This window comes from Larimichthys crocea, chromosome XXII (genome assembly GCF_000972845.2).
Source record: "Larimichthys crocea isolate SSNF chromosome XXII, L_crocea_2.0, whole genome shotgun sequence".
In the NCBI taxonomy this organism is placed as follows: domain Eukaryota; kingdom Metazoa; phylum Chordata; class Actinopteri; family Sciaenidae; genus Larimichthys; species Larimichthys crocea.
Window position 1 is genome coordinate 13,214,206 of NC_040032.1, and position 20,663 is coordinate 13,234,868.

The window sequence follows — 20,663 nt, forward strand, 5'->3', positions numbered from 1 at the left end:
TAGTTTAGAATATTTTATCCAAGCTCCGGTTGCAAGCAGGCTAATTCATTATATTAGTTATATTTGAAAAGATCTTAGCACACGTATAACTTCTTTGCATGGTTCATTTCTCTGCAAAGGCTGCAAATTTCCTACCACAGGTTTATAATTCGAGGGAAATAGGTGAAATCGAGCAGGTTTGCACCTTTAAAACAGGCCACCTGCTATTAGTGAACAATTTTTTGCATTATTAATAATGCAGACACCCACTAGTTTAGAATATTTTATCCAAGCTCCGGTTGCAAGCAGGCTAATTCATTATATTAGTTATATTTGAAAATATCTTAGCACACGTATAACTTCTTTGCATGGTTCATTTCTTTGCAAAGGCTGCAAATTTCCTACCACAGGTTTATAATTCGAGGGAAATAGGTGAAATCGAGCAGGTTTGCACCTTTAAAACAGGCCACCTGGTATTTGTGAACAATTTCTGCATTATTAAAAATAAATGGATAATTAAATAAATAAATAAAATGCAGATACCCAGTAGTTTATAATATTTTATCCAAGCTCCGGTTGCAAGCAGGCTAATTCATTATATTAGTTATATTAATTATATTTAAAAGATCTTAGCACATGTTTAATTTCTTTGCAAAGGTTCAGTTTTGCTGCACATATTCAATTTCCTACCACAGGTTTATAATTTAAATGCAGATTTATTTATCTTGTGGGTTAATTTTAATGTATGTTTACTGTGTCATAGGTCAACTTTAATGTATTTTTTATGTATTTTTACTGGGTCTCATGCTGCTACTGGATTTCCCTTGGGATCAGTAAAGTATCTATCTATCTATCTATCTATCTATCTATCTGTGTCTGTCTGTAGCTATACTGTATATTAACATTTTCTTTCTAAATGTGTAAGAGGCTAATATATTTTTCTTCTGAATATATTAATTTATCTATCTATCAATAAATATATTTGGATAACATGACAGAAGTCATAAATGTGTTTCAGAATATCTAAATTAAACCACATTAAGATTTAACGTGGCATGGCACACTTGGTTTTACAAGGCCATAACCAAACACCCAAAGTGTCTGTCTGTTTGTAACTATATAGATTTCTCCTTTAAACGCTGCATTCGTTTACCTACCCAGTCACTGACATGTTGTCAGTGTGAATTCCACTACATTTTCAAGGGCAAAGTGACAGCAGTTGCTGAGGGATGAAGGCTAAACAGAGCAGGACCTCTGTGTATTCAAAGGCTGCTGACAGCAATGAAAAATGCAGAAAAGAAATTCTCAAAAGAAAGAATTGCCAGCTGCTACCACACGACCCCGAGGCAATCCAGTCATTTACAAGTAAGATATCCGACTCAAATTATTATGCAGGGCTATTCCGATGCCTTTTTCACTTGAGTGAATATAGTGTGGTAACAAGCTTGCAGACATACTGTGTTACTGCAAACAACCATGATTCCCCAAAAAGAAAACATGGCACTGGACTGAAAATTAATTTTTAGGGTTTTATTAAATATTGAATTTATTTATCTACACTCAAAAGACCAAATACATTTTTTTTTTCTGGTCAAATCTTTCCAAGCCAACAAATAATTGGCAAATATGCAAGGCAAAGAGCAAAACCAATGGATTTTCAATAGTCAAAGTACAGTTTCCCTCTAAACAGGAGAAATCCAGACAGTAGATCTTCCTTTGTGCACGCTGCATATCCAGTGGGCCGCCATCCATAGCTGGTTAAAGTTCATTTACACCACACATTTACTTTCACACTGAAGTAAAATTGGTCTAAATGTATCCGTAACCAATCAGAAGTGGTGCCAAAACCTCAGCCAATCAGCATAAAGGAGAGGTATAGTAAAGGGATGTGCTGAAAAGGACACTGCATGTCTGCCGATCAGTCTCATATTATAGCTCTTGTTTTATTTCTTCCCTATATATTTATATATATAAAAATGTCAAACCTGAGGTCAGCTACCTCCAAAGATGCCAATAGTTCTCTGTCTCTCTCTCTCTCCTTGCTCTCCACTATTGGTGTCCTTGTCCAATTGCACATCACAGTCCCCCTCCCCAAAAAGCAATAAACACAAGCACAGGAAAATAAGTTGACGCACTTTATTCCTAAAACAGAAGCCACACCACCAACTGCTGGCATGGCATTCATATATAATTATTTATATATATTGCCGTTTGGTTTTTGTGTCTAAATGTGTGGTATAAAATACTATATACAACAATGTACCTCTTTATTTGAACACAGTGAAGTTCATTGCTGTACAAGTCCTCTGTAGCTACAGCTTTGCTGTAAGTCCTTCATGCTCAAAGGCATGGAACATAATTCTCCACTCTAATTCTTCTGTACATTGTGACAATACAAATATTCTGTCTCCATTACAAAAAATAATACTCTAAAAGCAACCTACTGGGACTTTTATTTAATTTTTATGGGATTTTTTTTTCCTGGTTGTTTTTTTAATTAAGACGATTACATATATCTTAGACCAATTGCTTTAAAGCAGGAAGGTGATATAAACCTTCTCCATTTTTTATATATAAAAAGAGGTTAAGAAATAAGACAAATTATACATTTAAAAACTTACAATAAATAAGATAGATGCAGGCATTTCATTTGGATACTATTTCATCCAAAGGAATAAAAAGGAATTTCAGGTTTTAAAACCAAAGATCCATTCTTGAGTTTTTTTCCTTGATCAAATATGTCCCTTTTCTTCCAATAACTTTGCAGATAGAGTTGTCTCTCCAATACAGACTGGCCAGTGACTGTGCTGCCATGCTACATACCATGACAACCAATCTGTCATTCTATCACGTTCATTAAATTGCGATTCAACTTCTGGTTTCCCCCCTCTTCTTTATTCCCTTGTCTCTATGCGTATGTCTCTGAATCACAGGGGACAGGACTGTCTCAAACAGTAACAGCCACGGTGGACAGGACCCATCTCAGCTTAGAACAGCCGTCTAAAAATCCCATCGCGGTGCAGGATCCAGCTCCGTAGTCTGGTGTGGTTCTTGCAGTTTTCTTCAGTCTTTTTTTTGTGGGGGGGGGAGGGCGGGAAGTTTTCAACTTTTCCTCTTCTCTAAAGATGCCTCCCTTCCCCTACACACCCCTCCCTGTAAATCTTGGTTACAACATGTTCATGATGAAGTTGTACATCTGGTTGAGCACCACAAAATGAATGGGTAGACATGATCGTCTGTCCTGTGTAGCCGGATCACACGTCAGCCAGGAGAGGGCGTTGTACTGCTCCAGCACAAATCTGTTCAAGGGTAGAAAAGAAACAAGAGTTTAGACTTATTTATGGGTTTACACACATTTAAAGCTTAAAAATATTTAAAATATACATTTAGCTCTTGTATTTGCGTATTAAAATTCAAATAAAGTCTGCAAATTCCCTCTGAAAATCACCAGTTGTGAGTATTTTGTGCACTTTGTGTTCTGGCGTTATTTACCTGAGTACATCTGAGGTCTGATTGGAGTCTAGGGGGTGGGAGTGTTTGCTGTGCAGTAGTTCATCTGATTGCACTGAAGACACATGGAGGTGCAAAGAGGCCTGAGAGAGGAGGAGGAGGAGGAGGGCACAGGGAAAAGGACATTAAAATTAAGTTATTAACCTTTTATTACATCTCATCTAAATAATGATAGCTCTTTATCACAGAGCAGCGACAGCAGCCGATTCCAGAAGCAAGGGACATCCGTGATAATCAGAACATACCGAGGTAATGTTGGAGTTCATTAATGGCTTAAGTGTTAACCACTTTTTTTTAAAGAAGGACAGTTGTGGTTGTGTGGAGAGTGGTGGGCTGGACTATTTCTTGGACAGGAGCAGCGGTGAGCAAGTTCCCAGGCAATCAGCAGAAACTCTAGGACGTTACCGAGCCCGGGCAAGAACTGCTCCAGCATTTTATCCTCTCATCAAACCATGTGTGTCCGTTTTAAAGTTCTGTTTTTAATATCTATAACTTCCTAATTTGTGAGCTTGGGCAGATTTCGTTACCAGACAGATACCTGGATACCTTTATAATAAATAATAAAATGCTGGCTGTAGCTTCACATTCAGTGGAAAGACACGTGGTACATAAATTCTCATTCATCTCTCAGCTAGAAAGCATTATTTCCCAAAAGGTCTAACTTTAAGGAGAACTGATTAATATCACTAGTTTGTTTTTGTTGTACCCTTAATGCCCCATGACCCACCTTAACCGTTCCACTGAGCTGTCTCCTTCCACCATGACAAGAACATTTATTTTTCACTGTGCACTTAAGGTAGCATTAAAAATCAGCCTGTGAAATAAACATGCGAGATGGTCAGAGCCTGGTACCTTGAGGAAGAGTGGACACTGGTTCTGAGCCTGAGGACAGGCCGACCAGAACCAGTCGGGTAGTGGACCAGCTTTAGCCGTTGAGACGAAGTAGCCGAGGGCCAAGGGCTGCTGCAGGAGGTTAGGAACCTCTTCATGAGACTCCATGCGGTCCGTACTCTGTCCCTGCAACCACGCAGAAGCTCGAGGTTAGCTTTTCTTTCCACGCGTTACATCATTCCACGACCCGTGTGCATGTGCGTGTTTGTCTCACCTTACTGCCATCACCTCCGTGGTGGTAATGAGAGCCAGGGGAGTGTACCGGTGACGTGGTGGGCGAGATGTTGATGATGTCTGGGTCCACCAACTCGTTCTCCTGGTCCAGCAGGTCAAAGATCCCGATAGCGTCAGACCCATCTGAGGAGAGCGGGAGGAGCAGAAGTCATGTCATGATTTGTTTGAACTGATTAGCTCCACCGGATCTCCTCTCCTCTCCTTCTGATCAGTATATGAGCCAAAAAAAATATGTAACAGGGGTAATGTGCAGTTTGCTTTACGTCATTATGTGGATTATTTTGCCATTTACTGTATCGGATGTAAGCAGCCATGCTTCATTTTCCTGGCAAGAAATATATTTGCACAAAGAAAATAAGCAGAGGATGGCTGAGAGTGCTGTAGATGGACTAAGTATGTAAGCACACACTACAACAAAACAGAGTCTTAATAGCCTGGAAAGTAAACAGGAAGGATTTGGAAACAAACTACAGATTTAAGAGGAAAACAGAGTAATTGCTGCATTTCCCTTTCAGGTCCAGCAAACAGGATGAGCCACAGTGAATTAAAAACAACAAAAAAAACCTAAGCGAGGCGCAGGGAGTGACTGCGAGACAGATGAAGGAGAACTACTGACCAGTGGTGGCGTTGAGAATGTCGATGTTGGGGTCGATGTTGGTGTAATTGGAGCTGGCCACCTGGACGAAGGCGGAGGTGGGGAAGACCAGGATGTGGGTGCAGGAGGTGTCCTGTGGTGTGCTCAGCTGGGACGTCTGCATGTTCAAGGTGGTGCTGCGGCCAAATACTGAGCCGGTTGACACGGAGTCTGATGGGGATGCACGGAGGGAGGAGAGAGCGACAGGGTCCATGAGTAGTGAGCAATGAAAGAAAAGTCTTTTCAGTGCCACCACAGCAAAAAAAACCCCAAAACATTCCCTGATCCCCTCCTTAAATACAGACGTGGTTGTTGTTGCCAGGCAGAACTTCAGCTTTACTTTCATTTCCCAGCAGAAAGAGTTCATCTCAAGTCAAACGCTGCATTTTGCAAAAAAACAGCTCATTTAAAAAACGGAGGAGACGAGGGCCAATTAGTTCATTTTTTTTGGGACTGTAACCTCTGTGTGAACTGAACCATGAGCTCGCTCTTATGAAGTGTGAACTTGCACGACGCTGGTACGTATGAAACATGATTAAATTAATACTAAACAGCTCGAGATGTCAGATCTATTTTAGAATCGGGAGTGTTCCCGTGTCACTGTACACCGGCAGTCATATCCATTACCTTATGAACTCTTGTCTGGTGAACTCTGTTACTTCATTGAAAACACCTCAGTGTTTTTGTGTGCGACAGAGTCAGCATCATCAGCAATCCAATAATGATAACGTATCTTTTTTTTAAACTAATTGATGTTTTTTACAGCCCCACTATCACATCTAAGTAAGTAATAACAAAGCATGTTACCCACCCCTTACTTGAACTTTGCCCGTATGGCAAACCATTCCAAAAGAGACACTGCTTTTCATCTAGTATGTGCATGATCTTGTCACTGATCTCTGCACGTCTGAGCCAAGGACATCATGTAACTCACAAAGGAATATAATACACTCGAACTGCAGTAGCAGTCAAGCATCAAACAGGAAACTGATGAGTACTGATGACTGAAATGTAACCCATCACTTTCTACAGAATCGACTAATAGCAACCAGTTCTGCAGCCTTTGTGATTTGTTCAGCTTCCCCCTAAACAACCAGTGACATCACGAGGACTGCTGTCCACAAGCATCAAGTCCTTTCACTGATTTGAATCGATTTAATTTCACTGCAACATACAAATGAAAAAAATTCATCATGTACAAGTAACACACCAAGTATCAAATCTCAAACTGTTTCAAATATTAATAAGTCCTAATTTTTACAATTAGGACTTTACAGTCATGAAAGAAAATAGATTTGAAATGTCACAACAGCTTCAAGTTTAAATACCACGTTATAGTGATGTAACCCGCCCCCGCTGTCATAGTTATCTACGGCTACCACAGCCTTGCTAATCTCTTTCAGCTTTTTAGGAAGGAGCATCGCTCAACACAATCCTGGTATGATGCACTGACAATCCCCCACTCGTTTCCCAAAATAAACTCATTGATCTGGCTCTCCATCACGCCGCTTTGAGATCAATGGGCATCGGAGAGGTAGTGCTTTATGAGCGAAAGGTACATGATCTACCCTGCCATCAATCTGATCTGGACAAGGAGGGGACATGCATTGTGATATGCTGCCACCATCCATCACGCCCTCTCACACACACACACACACACGTTAACGGACATGAACAAGCCTCGGCGCCGCCTTTCTTGGTGCGACTCGGATGAGAAGTGTACATTAAAACAGATAGTAAGTGTATTTATAATACCGCACCTGGCATGATGATAAAGGATCCCTGGGGCTCCATGGCAACCAAGCACACGCTGAGGATGCTGGGAGTATCCGAGGCGGAGATGCCACACATTCGACACATTTCCTTAAGACGACGACTCAGTGACTGGAGGTTTCTCCTGCTCAGCAGAATACTCCAGTCTGGAACATCAAGAGAGCAGAGCAACAGGGGGATGAATGAACAAGTGACACACTGGTGCGAAAGACACTTGAACGGTTTGAATTCTCCGTTTTCAGCACGACGGTCCTCTTTTACCTTTTAACTCTCCGTGTCCTATCCTTCCCAGTCTGCCAATCACCACCCTCCAGGGGACTGATGTCATCTGCACCAGTCCCAAGCACCAATCCCACAGCTTCTGCAGGCCGAGCCGCCGAACGGAGCCCTTTTTCCTCCGTGCCCTGCAGAACGTGCAGTGACAGGCACCACGTCAGCACCGCTTTTCAAAGCACTCGGAACAAACATTAGAAGAAGTGTACCGTACATATAGCGCGCTTACAGGAGGTGTTAAGACAACAGAGCTGGTTTAAAGCAGGTAAAGGTGAATCTCTTCTCAGGAACGTGTGGGCCTGTGCAAATCATGCAGCTCTGTGCCTTCCCACTCATGTCTAATTTATACTTCAGTGAAAAGTGTTGTTTGACAGCTAGAATGACATAATTGGTGCCAAAAAAAAAATGTTTTGATATCAAGCGGAGACATTTTAAGTAATGCTGGCTACCTTCATGCACCTTTTGTAAAGTAATTCAAGTAAAGTGAACATCCACATTCACAGAGAAAAATAGGAACCAATCAAATGATAGCAAGTCGCGGCTCGGTGTCCAGACAAATGCAACAGACCAGCTTGTTAAAATTACTTTCTATAAACATTGTGAGGCAGCTATTAATTTTGTTTGCGCCCATCAAGGCCAGACTTTTAGTGTGGGGGTCCAGCGGTAGTCCTACCTGTTGGGTACATCTATGTTGATGATGCAGGTCTCCAGGAGTTCCCCATACAGGTCAGTGCACGTAGCCAGGAGCCAGCGTTGGTCGTGGGACAGACAGTATCCGACAAACAGCACGTTGTATTTCTGCGATGCCTCCCCGAATGTCTCCCCGAGCTCCGTCTGCTTGTCCTTCACCGGCGCTAGGATGAACGGAGGTGTATACAGACGTAGACACTCCGGCCGCTGCAGATTGGGAGGTAAAGATGTGAGGATAAAGGATTTAGGAATCTTCTACACACACGGTCCAGATTTGTGGAGATTAGAGTTCACATTCTCGGTATCTTTACAAGCAAAACTGTTCCCTGTGTGTCTCACACTGTCCTGTCTATATCAGAGTTATTCCAGCAAGGCAGCTCAGGGTTTGCCAGTGTGTTAAAGGGAAAAGGTAGCACTAGCTGTAAGGAAGTCAACTGAATTAGGTCCTGATCTAAAGCACCCCTTTGTTTAAACCTGGAGTCTAGATCCCATTATGGAGGTCTCAGAGAGCTAGCCAAGCAGATAATGGAAAGAAAACTCTGGAGTAGCAGAGGGTTACAAGTTCCCTTGGTCCTGTTCCAGCAGAAAAGAAATACAAAGATGGTTAGCACTGAGAACTCTATATCTCATAGCCTTCTTTCTTTTCAGTGGCAGCCTGAACACAGCCGGGGCAAAAGGCTGGGTCATATTAGGTCAGGTTCATGTCTGGCGGGAGCTGAAAGTAACTGAAATGCTGCTGCTGGGGCCACAATGTCAGCCTCTCTCTGCTCGCCTATCGATCAGAAGACAACACTAGGATGTTGATGCTACACACTCCAGCAACACCTTTCTCAGATGGATTATGTCACACCAGAACGCAACTGTGACAACATGTTGCATTTACCTCCGGACTCTTCAGTGCAGTGTCAATGGCCAAGCCCGGGCCGAAGCCTGTCAACGACTTGACGTTGGTGGAGGTGGGCAGCGGCCGTCTGCACTGAGCAAAGACGGAGAAGGCTAGAGACTTGAGGTGCTGGGCGTAGATGTGACGGTCTTCTCCTCGTACTGGCTGAAGCAGGTACTGGCAGGGGACGATCTGACAGCAAAGACAGAAGATGTTAAGTGTAACACACTCCTACAACATCTAGTGCTTAAAGAAAAGTGGCGAATGAGCACAAACTTCAAACTTTGTGCTTCATATTTAGCTGTGCAACTAAGAATTTGCATTAACATACACTAAGTGACTAATATATAAAAAAGTTCTGTACACTGCGTTGCTGTCGGGTCCAATCCAGCGCTGTATAAATTAGTCAAATCACTGTACTTTATTTAGCTGCCTGATAGTACACAGCGTAACGCAGAATAACAGCACGACAGGCTGCGAACCTTTACAAAACAAGTCATGTCTCAAAAGAGTTGGGGACAGGCGTTGTATAAATACTCCCACTGTGAATTTTTTTTTTAAATTTGTTGCTGACACTGGGTAATAGAGGTGTTGATTCCCTTTATAGTATTTTTTAAAGCTGGTGCATTAGTGGATTTAATTATTTTGTCATGTTCATGTACCTCTATGTATAAAAAGGTAGACGAAATATGAGGAACACCTTTAGATATACTACAAACAGCATGAAGCACGGTTATTGCTATTGTATTGTGCTACATTGTTAATAAGTCTATTTTTCTGGTGACTCAGTTAGTAATCATGAACAATTTACTGCTTCTGATGATGATGGATATGTCAGCAATAATGCCATGAGTATAATCTGTCAACCATTAAGGAGTAATTGACTCCCCGACATCGAATAAACAATGCCTCTTCATGTTATCCTCTTTATGATTAAATACAATATGGTGAGCAATAAAAAAAATGCGACACTCCTGGGAACTTAACTTACCTGTACAGATATAGAATTGCGGATGTGTGGGGGCAGGAACTGAAGCATCTCAAGATAGCAGCGTAGCAAACCCAGCGTCCACACACTGGAGTGGGCAGGCACTGGCCCGGGGCCACTGTCGGCCTCCTTGTAGCTAAAGGGGTCCACGATGTAAACAACGATGGCAGGCGGGTACGTGATGGCGTGGGACTCCCCGTCCGTGGGCACGCCTACCTTCTCTCGTTCCAAAGTGCTGGAGGTAACACAAGAAGATTACACACACGCACACACACACAGTGCTATCAAACCAGATCTTGTCCTTGGCTCGGTTCTTGGTTTTTGTCCTGAGCTTCTAAATGGCTGAGTCACATTCAAGACAACTGTAAAATATCAGACTACATTTATCTCTACACTAAAAAAGCACTAGGATACAGGTTTTGCTTTGCAGAAGATAAAAAGTCTTGCGTAGAAGGAATGACCTATTTAGTTAAGTTCACGACTTTAAATCCATAAAACACACCGACTTACTATTACTTATATACATACATTTATGCTGAGTTGATGGTGTGCAGGATTGTGTGTCCTAAAATACCTTTCAGGAGGCTCTGTGGGCCCCTGGGCCTGGCTGTTGGAGTTGTCCCCTGAGGTGCCAGTATTCTGGGTACCAGCCTGCTGTCCCAGCTGTCCACTCTGGGGCCCTCCCTGGCTCTGGCTCCCCATGTTCCCAAAGTGGGGAAAAGAGTTTGGCTTGGCAGGAGGCATGCCGCTGCCAGGCTGGCCTGAGGATGTCACCAGGCTGTTGGATGACGCAGAGCCATTTGCAGACCCACTGTTGCTGCTGCTGCTGTTGTTGGGGATGGAGGAGCCCGCAGCGTTCACTGATCCCTGCTGGCTGACTGAGCTGGAGGTGGAGTTAGGCAGTTGTGTGGATGATGACTGGCTGGACGAAGGCGGGGGACTGGGTTGTGTGAGGAGGGAACTGTCCAATGGCTGTGATGCGAGGTATGGAGCTAAAAGTGGAAAGCATGGACTTTTATTAATAACATCAAACACCGAGGAAATAAAATAAGAAACTCCATTTATTCCATTTCAGCTTCACATACTCCTACACCGATTTCAAGCTCTCTTTCAAACAGTCAAGGCTTTCTAGTTAGCCTTTTTTTAAAATAAAAACTAAACCAAGTGGTGTCGAAGGTGGAAACTCAGCAACAAAGAAACCGACTGAGCTGAGCACTGAGCAACACAAAAGCCGGGGACGAGGAGATTAGAAAATATGCAGCAGTTACCTGGCAGGCTGTAAAAAAGACACATACCGAGGTTGTGGCGGCACACTTGTGCATAGAGTTTGAGCTTAGTGAAGGCGTCGCTGTTGCCGCTGGCAGCCTTGAGGAACCAGTCGCTGACTGGCTGATCCATGAGGTTCTTGGCTCCACTGCCGCCAACGAGTACTATGCCATCGGGGTAGCCTTTGGAAATGGGCCGGTGCTGGCCAAGTCGACATGACTGTAGAAAAACACAGATGCATGGAAAGTAGCAGAAACAATGAGCGAACTAGTGCATAAATGTAATTTCATGTGACAGTTTGTAATTAAGTGTGGCTGAAGTGTTTTTTTTTTTTTTTTTATTGATTGGGTCAGCAATAAAATATTTTTACATGTTTCCGATTTTTTCATCAGGAATTAGTCTTACATAATTACTCTACTGCCAGTAAAGCAGTGTTACATTTGGATAGTGCTAACACTGAACTGTTTCTTCAGAATCTCTACCTCGTAGACAGCGGTGAGGTCTCGGAAGAAGCTCTTGGCACCGCTGAGCAGGGCTTCGTTGTCAGGACAAACCACCAGGTACCCGATGTCCCGCTGGGAGCCGAAGGGATCCAGCAAGAGTTTCTCCCAGTACGGCAGACCGAACGGAGACAGCACCACAAAGTCGTACTCATAACCCACCAGGAAGGTGGGAATGGGCAGGGGCTCTGGGGACTCGTCTGTGCCTGTCGGAGTGAAGTGGAAGGAGGAGGAGGAGGAGGAGAGAAGGGAAGTGTGTGGAAGGTGACAGAAAGAGAGAAACGCACGGACAGAAAGAACAATGAGTGGGTGTTGTTAACAGGTAAGGTGTCTGCTACCCTCCCTCCGCCTTCTGCCCTCCACTGTGCATCAAAATGTGAGGTCACCAAACAATCTGACAGCTCCTCCCAACAGAGCTGACATCTGGACCACAGCAGAGGGACCACACTGCTTATTGATCTGACAACAGCCAGAGTTTTTCTACCCCGAGACACACATCCCAAATGTCACGCACACCAACACCAAATGTTGTTATCACCCTCACAGCCATGGACTTCATCAGTAATCATTTTGAAAGCCTTTACTTGCAGGGATTTCTTCCAAGAGTCTCATTCTTGGCAAGATAGTCCGAAACCTCCATCGTATATGTGGTGGAAGACACTGACTCACCGACATCTGATTTTAATACAACTTAACTGGAGGGCAGCAAAGCGTCAGTCACAACTATATATCAAGTGAATAAACTTTCCCCAGCTTTACCATAAGAGCCCCGTCCAGCCATCTTGTGGAACTGCTGCCAGGTGAGGGGACCCTGAACGCCCCACGACCTTACTGTCCTCTTCTTCTGGATTGCGTCCTGGAGTACGGGCTGGAGGGACATCAGCACCCGCAGCACGTCCTGAGAGCACAGCGCACTCACGTCCACTGCTGTAAAAAAAGATAAGTAAGCTCAAGATTAATCACAACATCAGAAACTCCATAATTTGTGCTTTTCCGGGTTATTCGCTCGTGTTGATGCTCATCTAGAATCTCACCGTTTTGTTTGGACCAGTGGTGCAGGCAGGTGCTTTTAACAAGTGCCTCGTCCACCTTGCCGCCTGACATGTTGTCCATGAACTGCCTGCCGTGCTCCAGGGCCATGTAGCAGTCGCTGTGGTAGTCCCTCTCCTCCACCCTCACACAGGGCGGTACAGGAGCCCCGCTCGGTCCCCGTGTCACGATGTCATGCTCCAGGGTTGAAATGGGAGAAAAAGGGTTGGTACACTGGTCCTGCAAGAGGAGAATAAGCTCATCTGGAACTCGGTCGCCCCTCCCAACCCCAGTCCTCTCCAGGGAGGAAAGCCGCAGCTCCTCAAATCGTTTTTCTGCCTCTCTGCTGACATCCGAGCCGCGGCCGATGATATCCAACTCATCCTCCAGGAAGAGACCCGAGCCGTTGCCGTAACGTCGGTTGACCACGGCGCTGAAGCCGCAGCTGCAGGCTTCCTGGGCCTCGCTGACGGGGTCGCTTAGGTACACGCCCACATCAGCTCCTTTTATATTCATGTTACATACGCAGATACAGCAGCTGTCAAAGTTGCAGTCCTTGAAGAGGTTCATGACCGACTCGGAGAGGATGAGGGTGACGTAGAGGCTGTGGGCCTCGGGGATGGAGGGTACGGTAGCCGGCTCTACTGAGTTGAGCGGTCGGCAGGTGGAGGGAGTAGACGCTGGCGAGTACAGGTCCGAATTCTCATACTTGAGCGAGCCCTGGACGCTGGAGGGGCCTCGAGGTGTGCGCGGTGTGCGTGGCGTACGTGGGGTGGGTGCAGAGAAACGTGGGGTGGCGGGTGAAGGTAGGATGCCAGCGCCACCGTTACTTGGTGGAGCGCTGTTTGACATGAAGGGCGTGTGGGTCTGAGGGGTGTAGGTCTGGCTGTAGTCCTGGTCCATGGTGCTGCCCACACTGGGGATGTTACTGAGGGCAGAAGAACAACAGGAAGAATTAGAAATGTGCTACACCTAAAAGAAGACACAAACAAATAGAAACGATCCTAATTAGACAATAAATAGGAATAACTGTTCTAATCAAAGCTCAGAAAGAGAAGGGAAATCTCAACTGCGGTCCTGATTTACTGTACATCTAATTGAGGCATGAATATAAGGAAGCGAGCCTGCACTCGTCCGGAGAACATACTTGTTTTCCCGGGTCTTTTTTAAAAAACCCAAAGCGGCAACGCACGCTACATTGCTTCAAATAACAATGCACTGTTACTGTCTCACTGCATTTGTGAAGATCGTTTGAGTAATCAGGTAGGGAGGGCACGACCGCATTCACAATAAAAAGGAATGCAGAGTGGGTTTAAACTGCACACATGTTTACACATGAGAGAACAAGAATGCGGGAGAGAGGGAACGGGAACGTGGAACGGGTAGCGAAAAAGAAGCAGCGGGAGAGAGAAAGACATTCAATAAACATTTCAACGAGTGTCCCTCTGAGGTAAGGTTTATTTTGAGCTGGCAAGCAACAGTGAGGAAAGCACGGGGAGGGAGAGAGAGAGGAGAGAGAGAGAGACGGAGGGAGGGTGAGCACATCATGTCCCGAGCTGTATGTGGGGAACAACTCCTGGCACAGGCCCATTAGAAGGAAGTCCCAGCACAACCCCCCCCCTCTCTCTCCTGCAGCCAGGGCACGTTCAAGATGGGATGCAGACGCGAAGGCAGCACAAACATTATAAAAAGATCTTTACCCATGAGTCTAGCCAAAGCTTAGTGGAGTGCAGACACCACTTCATCCCTGCACGGCCCACCTTAAACCAGGCTTAGCACTCCAATTACACACTTGATAATAAAAAGAAAATAATGAGCCCCACTCATATTAAAAGTATTTAAAAATGTGACCACCTCGGATTCTTTTTCTGCTCTACATTTCCTGTCACGCTCCAGCGTGCTCTATAAATAACAAATCCTAATCATTACGCGTAAGTATAGCCCTACAGTTGCAATGAGTTCTGCTGCAGAAACAATTTCTTCTTGTGTAAAAGTCAACATTTCCAGCTCAGCCTGAACCTGCTGGATGAAGTGGATGCTGACAGTTCGCTTTACAGTTCTTAAGCAACGCACGTCTCCTTCCCTATAAGCCCCAAAACCAATCAAATACCTGAGGAAATGCTTTGGCAGTTACTCCGGGTCAGTTTATTAGTTTACATGGTTTGTTGTTCATTGTTTAGATTTGGTTTGTGGTGCATTTTATGCAATAGATTTCAGCCAAACACACTAAGTAAGGTTGACATTGTTAAAAGCTGAAATAAGAAGTGCATCAGTGAGCCTTCAAGTCGGGTGAACCTGTCAGATTTCGTGTTCCTGGGTCAATGCAACACTGGGGTGTAATAAATTTAAGCCCATACAAATGTAATAAAGGTGGACTGGCTTGATTACACAGAAGCACAAAATCAATACGACAAAACAAGGTTTGTTTTGGGGAGTTTTTCCAATAAGATATCCCAACGTGCGCGCGTGTGGAAAAGTACCAGAGGTGTAACTGTGTGTAGTTAAGAGGAACAGTGACAGATATACTACAGACTCCAAGCTGCTATGAGCGGTGAGGTGGCATGGAGCCGCTGTGGGGGCCCCCATCTCACCACTCCAGTGATAATCCTCATCTTCAACCAAGAAGGCATTTTACACTCATTTCCCTGCTCCGCCTGAGGCAGCCATGCATAGGAAATTGAGCAGCCTGCGATGGGGGGTGTCCGGGGAGAGACCAGAGACGAAAATGGAGCATGAGTATGAGTACAGGCAGGAGTACCTTGCAGACAAAACTCAAACCAAGCGGCACTGCCTTGGCATTTTTTCAGCAAGTTGAGATTAAAAATCACTCGGTAACCTTTTGCCCAGATCCTCATGATAAATTATAGGGAATCTTTCACACGAGATAGAGAGGAACTGTAGAGAAATGAGGCTCGTAGAAGAGTGTCAGCATTGACACAACTGGAATCACTTGATGTGCTTCTGTTAAGCTGACATTTCAGTAGATAGTTTGACTAGTTGAATGGTACTGCCTACCCAAAGATCTCAGACTTCTCTGACAATGACAAACACCTCAATGAGAATCACTACAGCGGCATACCTGTCTTTGTTGAGGAAGGTCATGACAGGCACGGGGTTGAGCATCTCTCTGCCCATGGTCCAGCTTGGTCTGTAGATGCAGTCCTCTGGTATTTTAATAGGCGGGAGACACTGGCTGGGCAACGTCTTCAGGGGGGCGAACATGGAGCAGCCTACGAACGCCTGGCACAGCTCTGGCTTGTACACAAATGAATAGTCCTACAAGACGGAAAATAAAGGAGGAAAAATGATGAGGGCACAGGTGAAAGATGCCGAACAGCCAATACCACGTTGAAAACAGAATGAACAAACAAAACATACATCAGGGCTGAGACTTTGCTGCCTCATACTCCCATAAACAACATCTGTGGCAGCTTCATCTCAGTAACTCCAAATGTATTACTTAGACCTGCCACAGAGTGTAAACTAAACATTTCAGTTTATTCTTGGAGTTAAAACAGGCTGAAATATGATGCACGCAGCGACATCATCTACTCGTTAGGATATTCCAGAGCACAAATCATTTGTAGTTGCTGGAATTAGCTACTGGTTTACACACAACTATCGCCGAATCACTCTGATACTGAAGAAAACACGATGATTCTCAGGCAAACTGTGGAGCCTGGAAGTAGCATCGCTTGTCTAGGATCTCTTCTGGATTTATGGACATTTATTCAAGATTGACATTTAAGATAATAGTCACACACTGATTCAAAAAATATGTATCATAGATGAAAATCTAAGAGGTGAAAACTCCCAGGACCTCATATTATCCTCAGGACTGTAGAGGGATTCAGAGTGTTTGCTCATGGGCTCTTCAGCTGAGCAGATGCTTGTTGACACGGGGATTCAACCCCTGTATTCCTAATCTGAAGGGCAGTCTCTGACCGTCTGGGCCACCCAGCTGCCTTAAACTGAACACGATGAGGAACGTATATCCAGCAGCGATCATTCACTTTGACTTATGACATTTACTGGTTCCGCCGGTAAATTCAACCTGATGGTTCAGTCAGTTGTAATTGACGCTGCGGTAATACCCGACAGATTTACTGAGCCTTAGACCTCACACCTTGATCTCAGAAGGCTTGGGGCTGCAGAAGCTCTCCTCCACCTCGATCTTGAAGTGGCCTCCGAGAGACGAGGTGCCGTCCAGCGTGGTCATGCCTGGGTTGGCCTCCATGCTGCCGTACTCCTTGCTGCACATGTTCATGGGTGAGTAGCCCATGATGTGCTGCTCTAGGGAGGGAGGCGTGGGAAACATCTGGTGCAGGTCTGCTGAACCTGGCGGGAGAGAGAGACGAGCGGCGATCAGAATATGACAGACTTTATTATAATGTGTTTGAAGAGGAACACGTGCAGAGGGGTGTCAGACGTGTATTATTACAACAATCTATTGCCATTATGATAGAGTTTACACCGCTGAACGTGTTGACAATAACAAACTCAATTATATTTTGTTTATAATAGTTTAATCTCCCCGTACGCAGCACTTTGATGCAGTTAGATGTTAAGTTAAGCTGATCAGGCTTCTGTCAAGCTGATAGCTTGCTGATGTATGTTTTCTTGTTCTGCAAACCAAATATGACAAGCAGCTGTCTTTATAAGCAGCTATCATGTAAATAAATAACAGATGAATACTCATTAAAAATGCTTTAAGTCCAAGAGGCAGCTCGTCCACGGCTGATGAAATGTTTACATGGTTTGTCACCTTGGCATGTCCGTCTGCATTTTTTTCTTGATATATTAACGAGGATTTTTTCTTTTACAGGATCCAGCCGAGCTGTTTATGCAAAGTTTAAAGTAGGAGTTACACTCTAGAACGACAGGTTTCCTGGTAAAGGTTTGTGTATCTCTAGCGAAGATAACCAGAGACTAAGTGGGCTTTAAAACCTTTTTGTAATTGCAAGATGCTTCCGGGTGGCGGCCTAACAAACACAATTCACGGTAAATAGGCACAGTTTTAGGACTGTGGAGTATCCGTTCACAAAACTAAAGCAAAATTAATGAACTGAGACCAATTTGTTTCACAGTAAAATATTGAGTATCCTTAAATTCTCTTTAGTGTCCCTGAGCTCAAATCTAAGAATAAATAATGACAGAAAACACAGTCTGGATCAAGTCAACAAATTGGGTCTCTGATGTTGGTAGTAAAGTAACAAAGGAGTGAGTTGCAACCTAAACACTGATGCACCGTGAAGTTAATTACATTTATATTCTTCACCACTAGGTGGCCGAGCCAGAGGTGAGCATCAATGATGCTTGAGTAGTAAAAGCTTTAATTTTAATTAGTGGACTTAAAGGATATGCTGCCATTTCACTTAGCAAGAAATAGCAAGCAGGGGGAACACTACGCTTTAAACTGAAGTGACTTGTGGAGAAATCTCAGTGCATCGTTCTTAATTTTCAAGGGGGCTCGCAGGGATGACAAATCTGATTCTAGATCAACACTTGAGGTAAATCCATCCTTGTAGTTTAAGGCGACACGACGCATCAGTGTTCGGGGAGAAGATAGAGAGAGACATCAGTAGAGACAGATGCAGAGATACATACTAATGCAGGATACGGGGTCCAAAGTGGATTGCTTCGGTTCCTTGCCGCCGAATTTCTCATCAGTTCCATTCACAGGTCGCCTGGAACCAGGCTGTGGACAAAAAGAAAAGTATTTTACCACCTGATCGTGTTGGTAAAAGCTCAAAGTGTCAAAGGGCCTGCAAGTCAGTATCATGACATCTTAGAGCGACTGCAGTGTGTGTCCTGAGAGCTGTCAGCTGATGATAGGCAGGGAGAAGACACTCCTCTGGCACGAGAATGCCAACACACACACACACACACAGAGCCAGATCAGGCTGTGTGTAATGAGATATTCATTACAGTGTGAGCCAAGGTCTCTACTAACCGCCGCCAGATCATCCTCGTCCGAGTTGAAGAGGTTGTCCAGGTCGTTGATGGACACCGCCAGGTCGGTCTCGTGGATCAGGCTCGTGGAGGCCATGCGGTTGTGTGCAGCTGCCCGCTGAGCATCTGCACAAACGTAGTTGCCGTTAATGCCAAAACACCCACAAGTAGATTATGAAGTGCTTGAGAACTGAGTGAAGGGTATGGCTTGATTCAAGCTCTGATTGTTTATGATTACTGTCTATCCAGATTGGTTTCAATTCACTCCGCGTTCAGTCAATTCAGGAGGGAGATTTTCTAATAGATTAAATTATTGAAATGCTCGTGGCATGACTAATCTGTTACATGAGATTTAAATAAGAAATTATTGAGAAAAAATGTTCTTTATTTCATGAATGAGTGTAGTTTCTATTAATATGTTAGGAAGGCTGAATTGATGTAACATAAGATATATTCGGCCGGTTACGCAGATCTGAATAAACACAGAGATATAAAAAGCATGCTCTGGCCTCGCAGCTCAGGTCTTTTGAGGGTGACTGTATGTGTTTGTGTGACAAAGTCAAAGAAAAAGCTAAGGAAATAAAGAAGCTCTGTACCATCTGATGGGCCTGCTCCTCCATCTTCACCCTGTGAGGAAAAAGGAAGACGGGAAGGTTAGAAAGGAGCGGCAAAAGATCCACACATTACAACCAGACAGTGAAAATTTGATTAAACAAAGTTTAGAACGTACAGTCGAGGCAGATAAATTGTTTATAATATCATGACCGATCACATGTCGAAGCCTTTTCTCTGACTTAATAATCATTACTGTGTTGACATGTGTTTGAAATCCTTTGAGTCCATAAATGTGATCCAGAACGATACACAAATAAATTTGACCGGATCAGAGCTGGGATACATCATGAAGCAGAATATGGAAATACACACAAACAACAACATGTTTCATCAAGCAGCCAGATTGGAGGCAGGGCTTCTTTTTTCCCTCCCCACAATCAAGGCAACAACAATAATAATAATAATAAATATCAACCATAATAGTAATAATAAAGGAGAAAATTGGACAGAAACAGAAGGACGGAGAAAAGGCAATGCTTGCCTCTGCTGTGGCAAATGAGATTTCCAGTGTGGATCAAAGTGAAATCATGATCCAAGGAATGGCCTTTTAGGCTCCCACCCAGACATCAATATGTGGGAGGGCTGGCCTTCTGTGTGTGTGTGTGTGTGTGTGTGTGTGTGTACACTCTTATGACGAGTTGTGTGTACACTGTGTGCTGAGCAGTTCTAGCTGGGGAACAGGAATGTTATGTCCTGGCCATTGATTTCATTACGCTCCAGGGCTTTTCTCTGAGTAACGCAGGCTTTAATCTGTCTCCCTTAAAGGACCAATCCACAGCAGTGCACAACATCCACACCAAGGCCACAATCTATAGGTACTAATGATGCCTTGAACCCTTATCAATAAGCAGGCCTTGGACGGGGGAGTGTTAACGGGTTGAGTCTTTACATATTGCAAAAGATTGTTTGGCTCCAAGGTTTCCTGCATGAATGCATCCCATCTTCTTTTTCCATCATCTCAGCTCAGCTCATTGGAGAGCCTCTGATATAGGCATACAACTTCTTTGCAATGGTATAATAGAAGATGATCTTTTCCTGCTGCAAGGTCAGTAACTCTACACCCGCTATGAGCGGTTTAAAGGTCTGAACAATGAATAAAGAAGATGTTGCACTCACAGAAAATGAGTAAAACTGTCAGGAATGATTACAAGAACGTGCAACTTTTATGTTAATATAATGAATTCATCTATTCAAGAGGAAATTCTCCTGGTGCTCCATGTTTATATACCTCATCAGCCAGGTGGGAGGTCAAGTATCCTGTAGCCGCAAAGAATTAAAAAGGTGCTCAGTGGAAAAAAGGCCAGAACACTGTGGTACTGTGGAAGAACATCCACATGCATGTGGTGTAAATACACACCCACCACATCCAGCATAAAGCGGAAGGGCTCCGTTGCGGAGGCTGATTTTTCGGGGGACTCTTCACTCCACTGAGAGTTGCCCACACCC

The 20,663-nt window shown here is 44.2% G+C and overlaps 1 protein-coding gene across 1 annotated transcript in view; it reads right to left on the reverse strand.

Moving 5' to 3' along the window:
- Positions 1-2,101: 2,101 nt before the first annotated feature.
- Positions 2,102-20,663, reverse strand: part of med13a (mediator complex subunit 13a) — a 66,230-nt gene continuing 47,668 nt past the window's right edge. Inside the window, exons 11-30 of the mRNA XM_010748994.3 lie at positions 19,199-19,229; positions 18,604-18,728; positions 18,258-18,348; positions 16,777-16,988; positions 15,730-15,926; positions 12,656-13,578; positions 12,381-12,548; positions 11,604-11,827; positions 11,151-11,340; positions 10,430-10,847; positions 9,859-10,090; positions 8,868-9,059; positions 7,968-8,191; positions 7,283-7,425; positions 7,009-7,167; positions 5,231-5,419; positions 4,595-4,737; positions 4,342-4,506; positions 3,472-3,572; positions 2,102-3,278 (exon numbers count right to left, since the gene is read on the reverse strand). Coding sequence (XP_010747296.1) covers positions 3,146-3,278; positions 3,472-3,572; positions 4,342-4,506; positions 4,595-4,737; positions 5,231-5,419; positions 7,009-7,167; positions 7,283-7,425; positions 7,968-8,191; positions 8,868-9,059; positions 9,859-10,090; positions 10,430-10,847; positions 11,151-11,340; positions 11,604-11,827; positions 12,381-12,548; positions 12,656-13,578; positions 15,730-15,926; positions 16,777-16,988; positions 18,258-18,348; positions 18,604-18,728; positions 19,199-19,229 — 4,260 coding nt within the window. The 3' untranslated portion in view covers positions 2,102-3,145. The remainder of the gene's footprint in view (positions 3,279-3,471; positions 3,573-4,341; positions 4,507-4,594; positions 4,738-5,230; positions 5,420-7,008; positions 7,168-7,282; positions 7,426-7,967; positions 8,192-8,867; positions 9,060-9,858; positions 10,091-10,429; positions 10,848-11,150; positions 11,341-11,603; positions 11,828-12,380; positions 12,549-12,655; positions 13,579-15,729; positions 15,927-16,776; positions 16,989-18,257; positions 18,349-18,603; positions 18,729-19,198; positions 19,230-20,663) is intronic.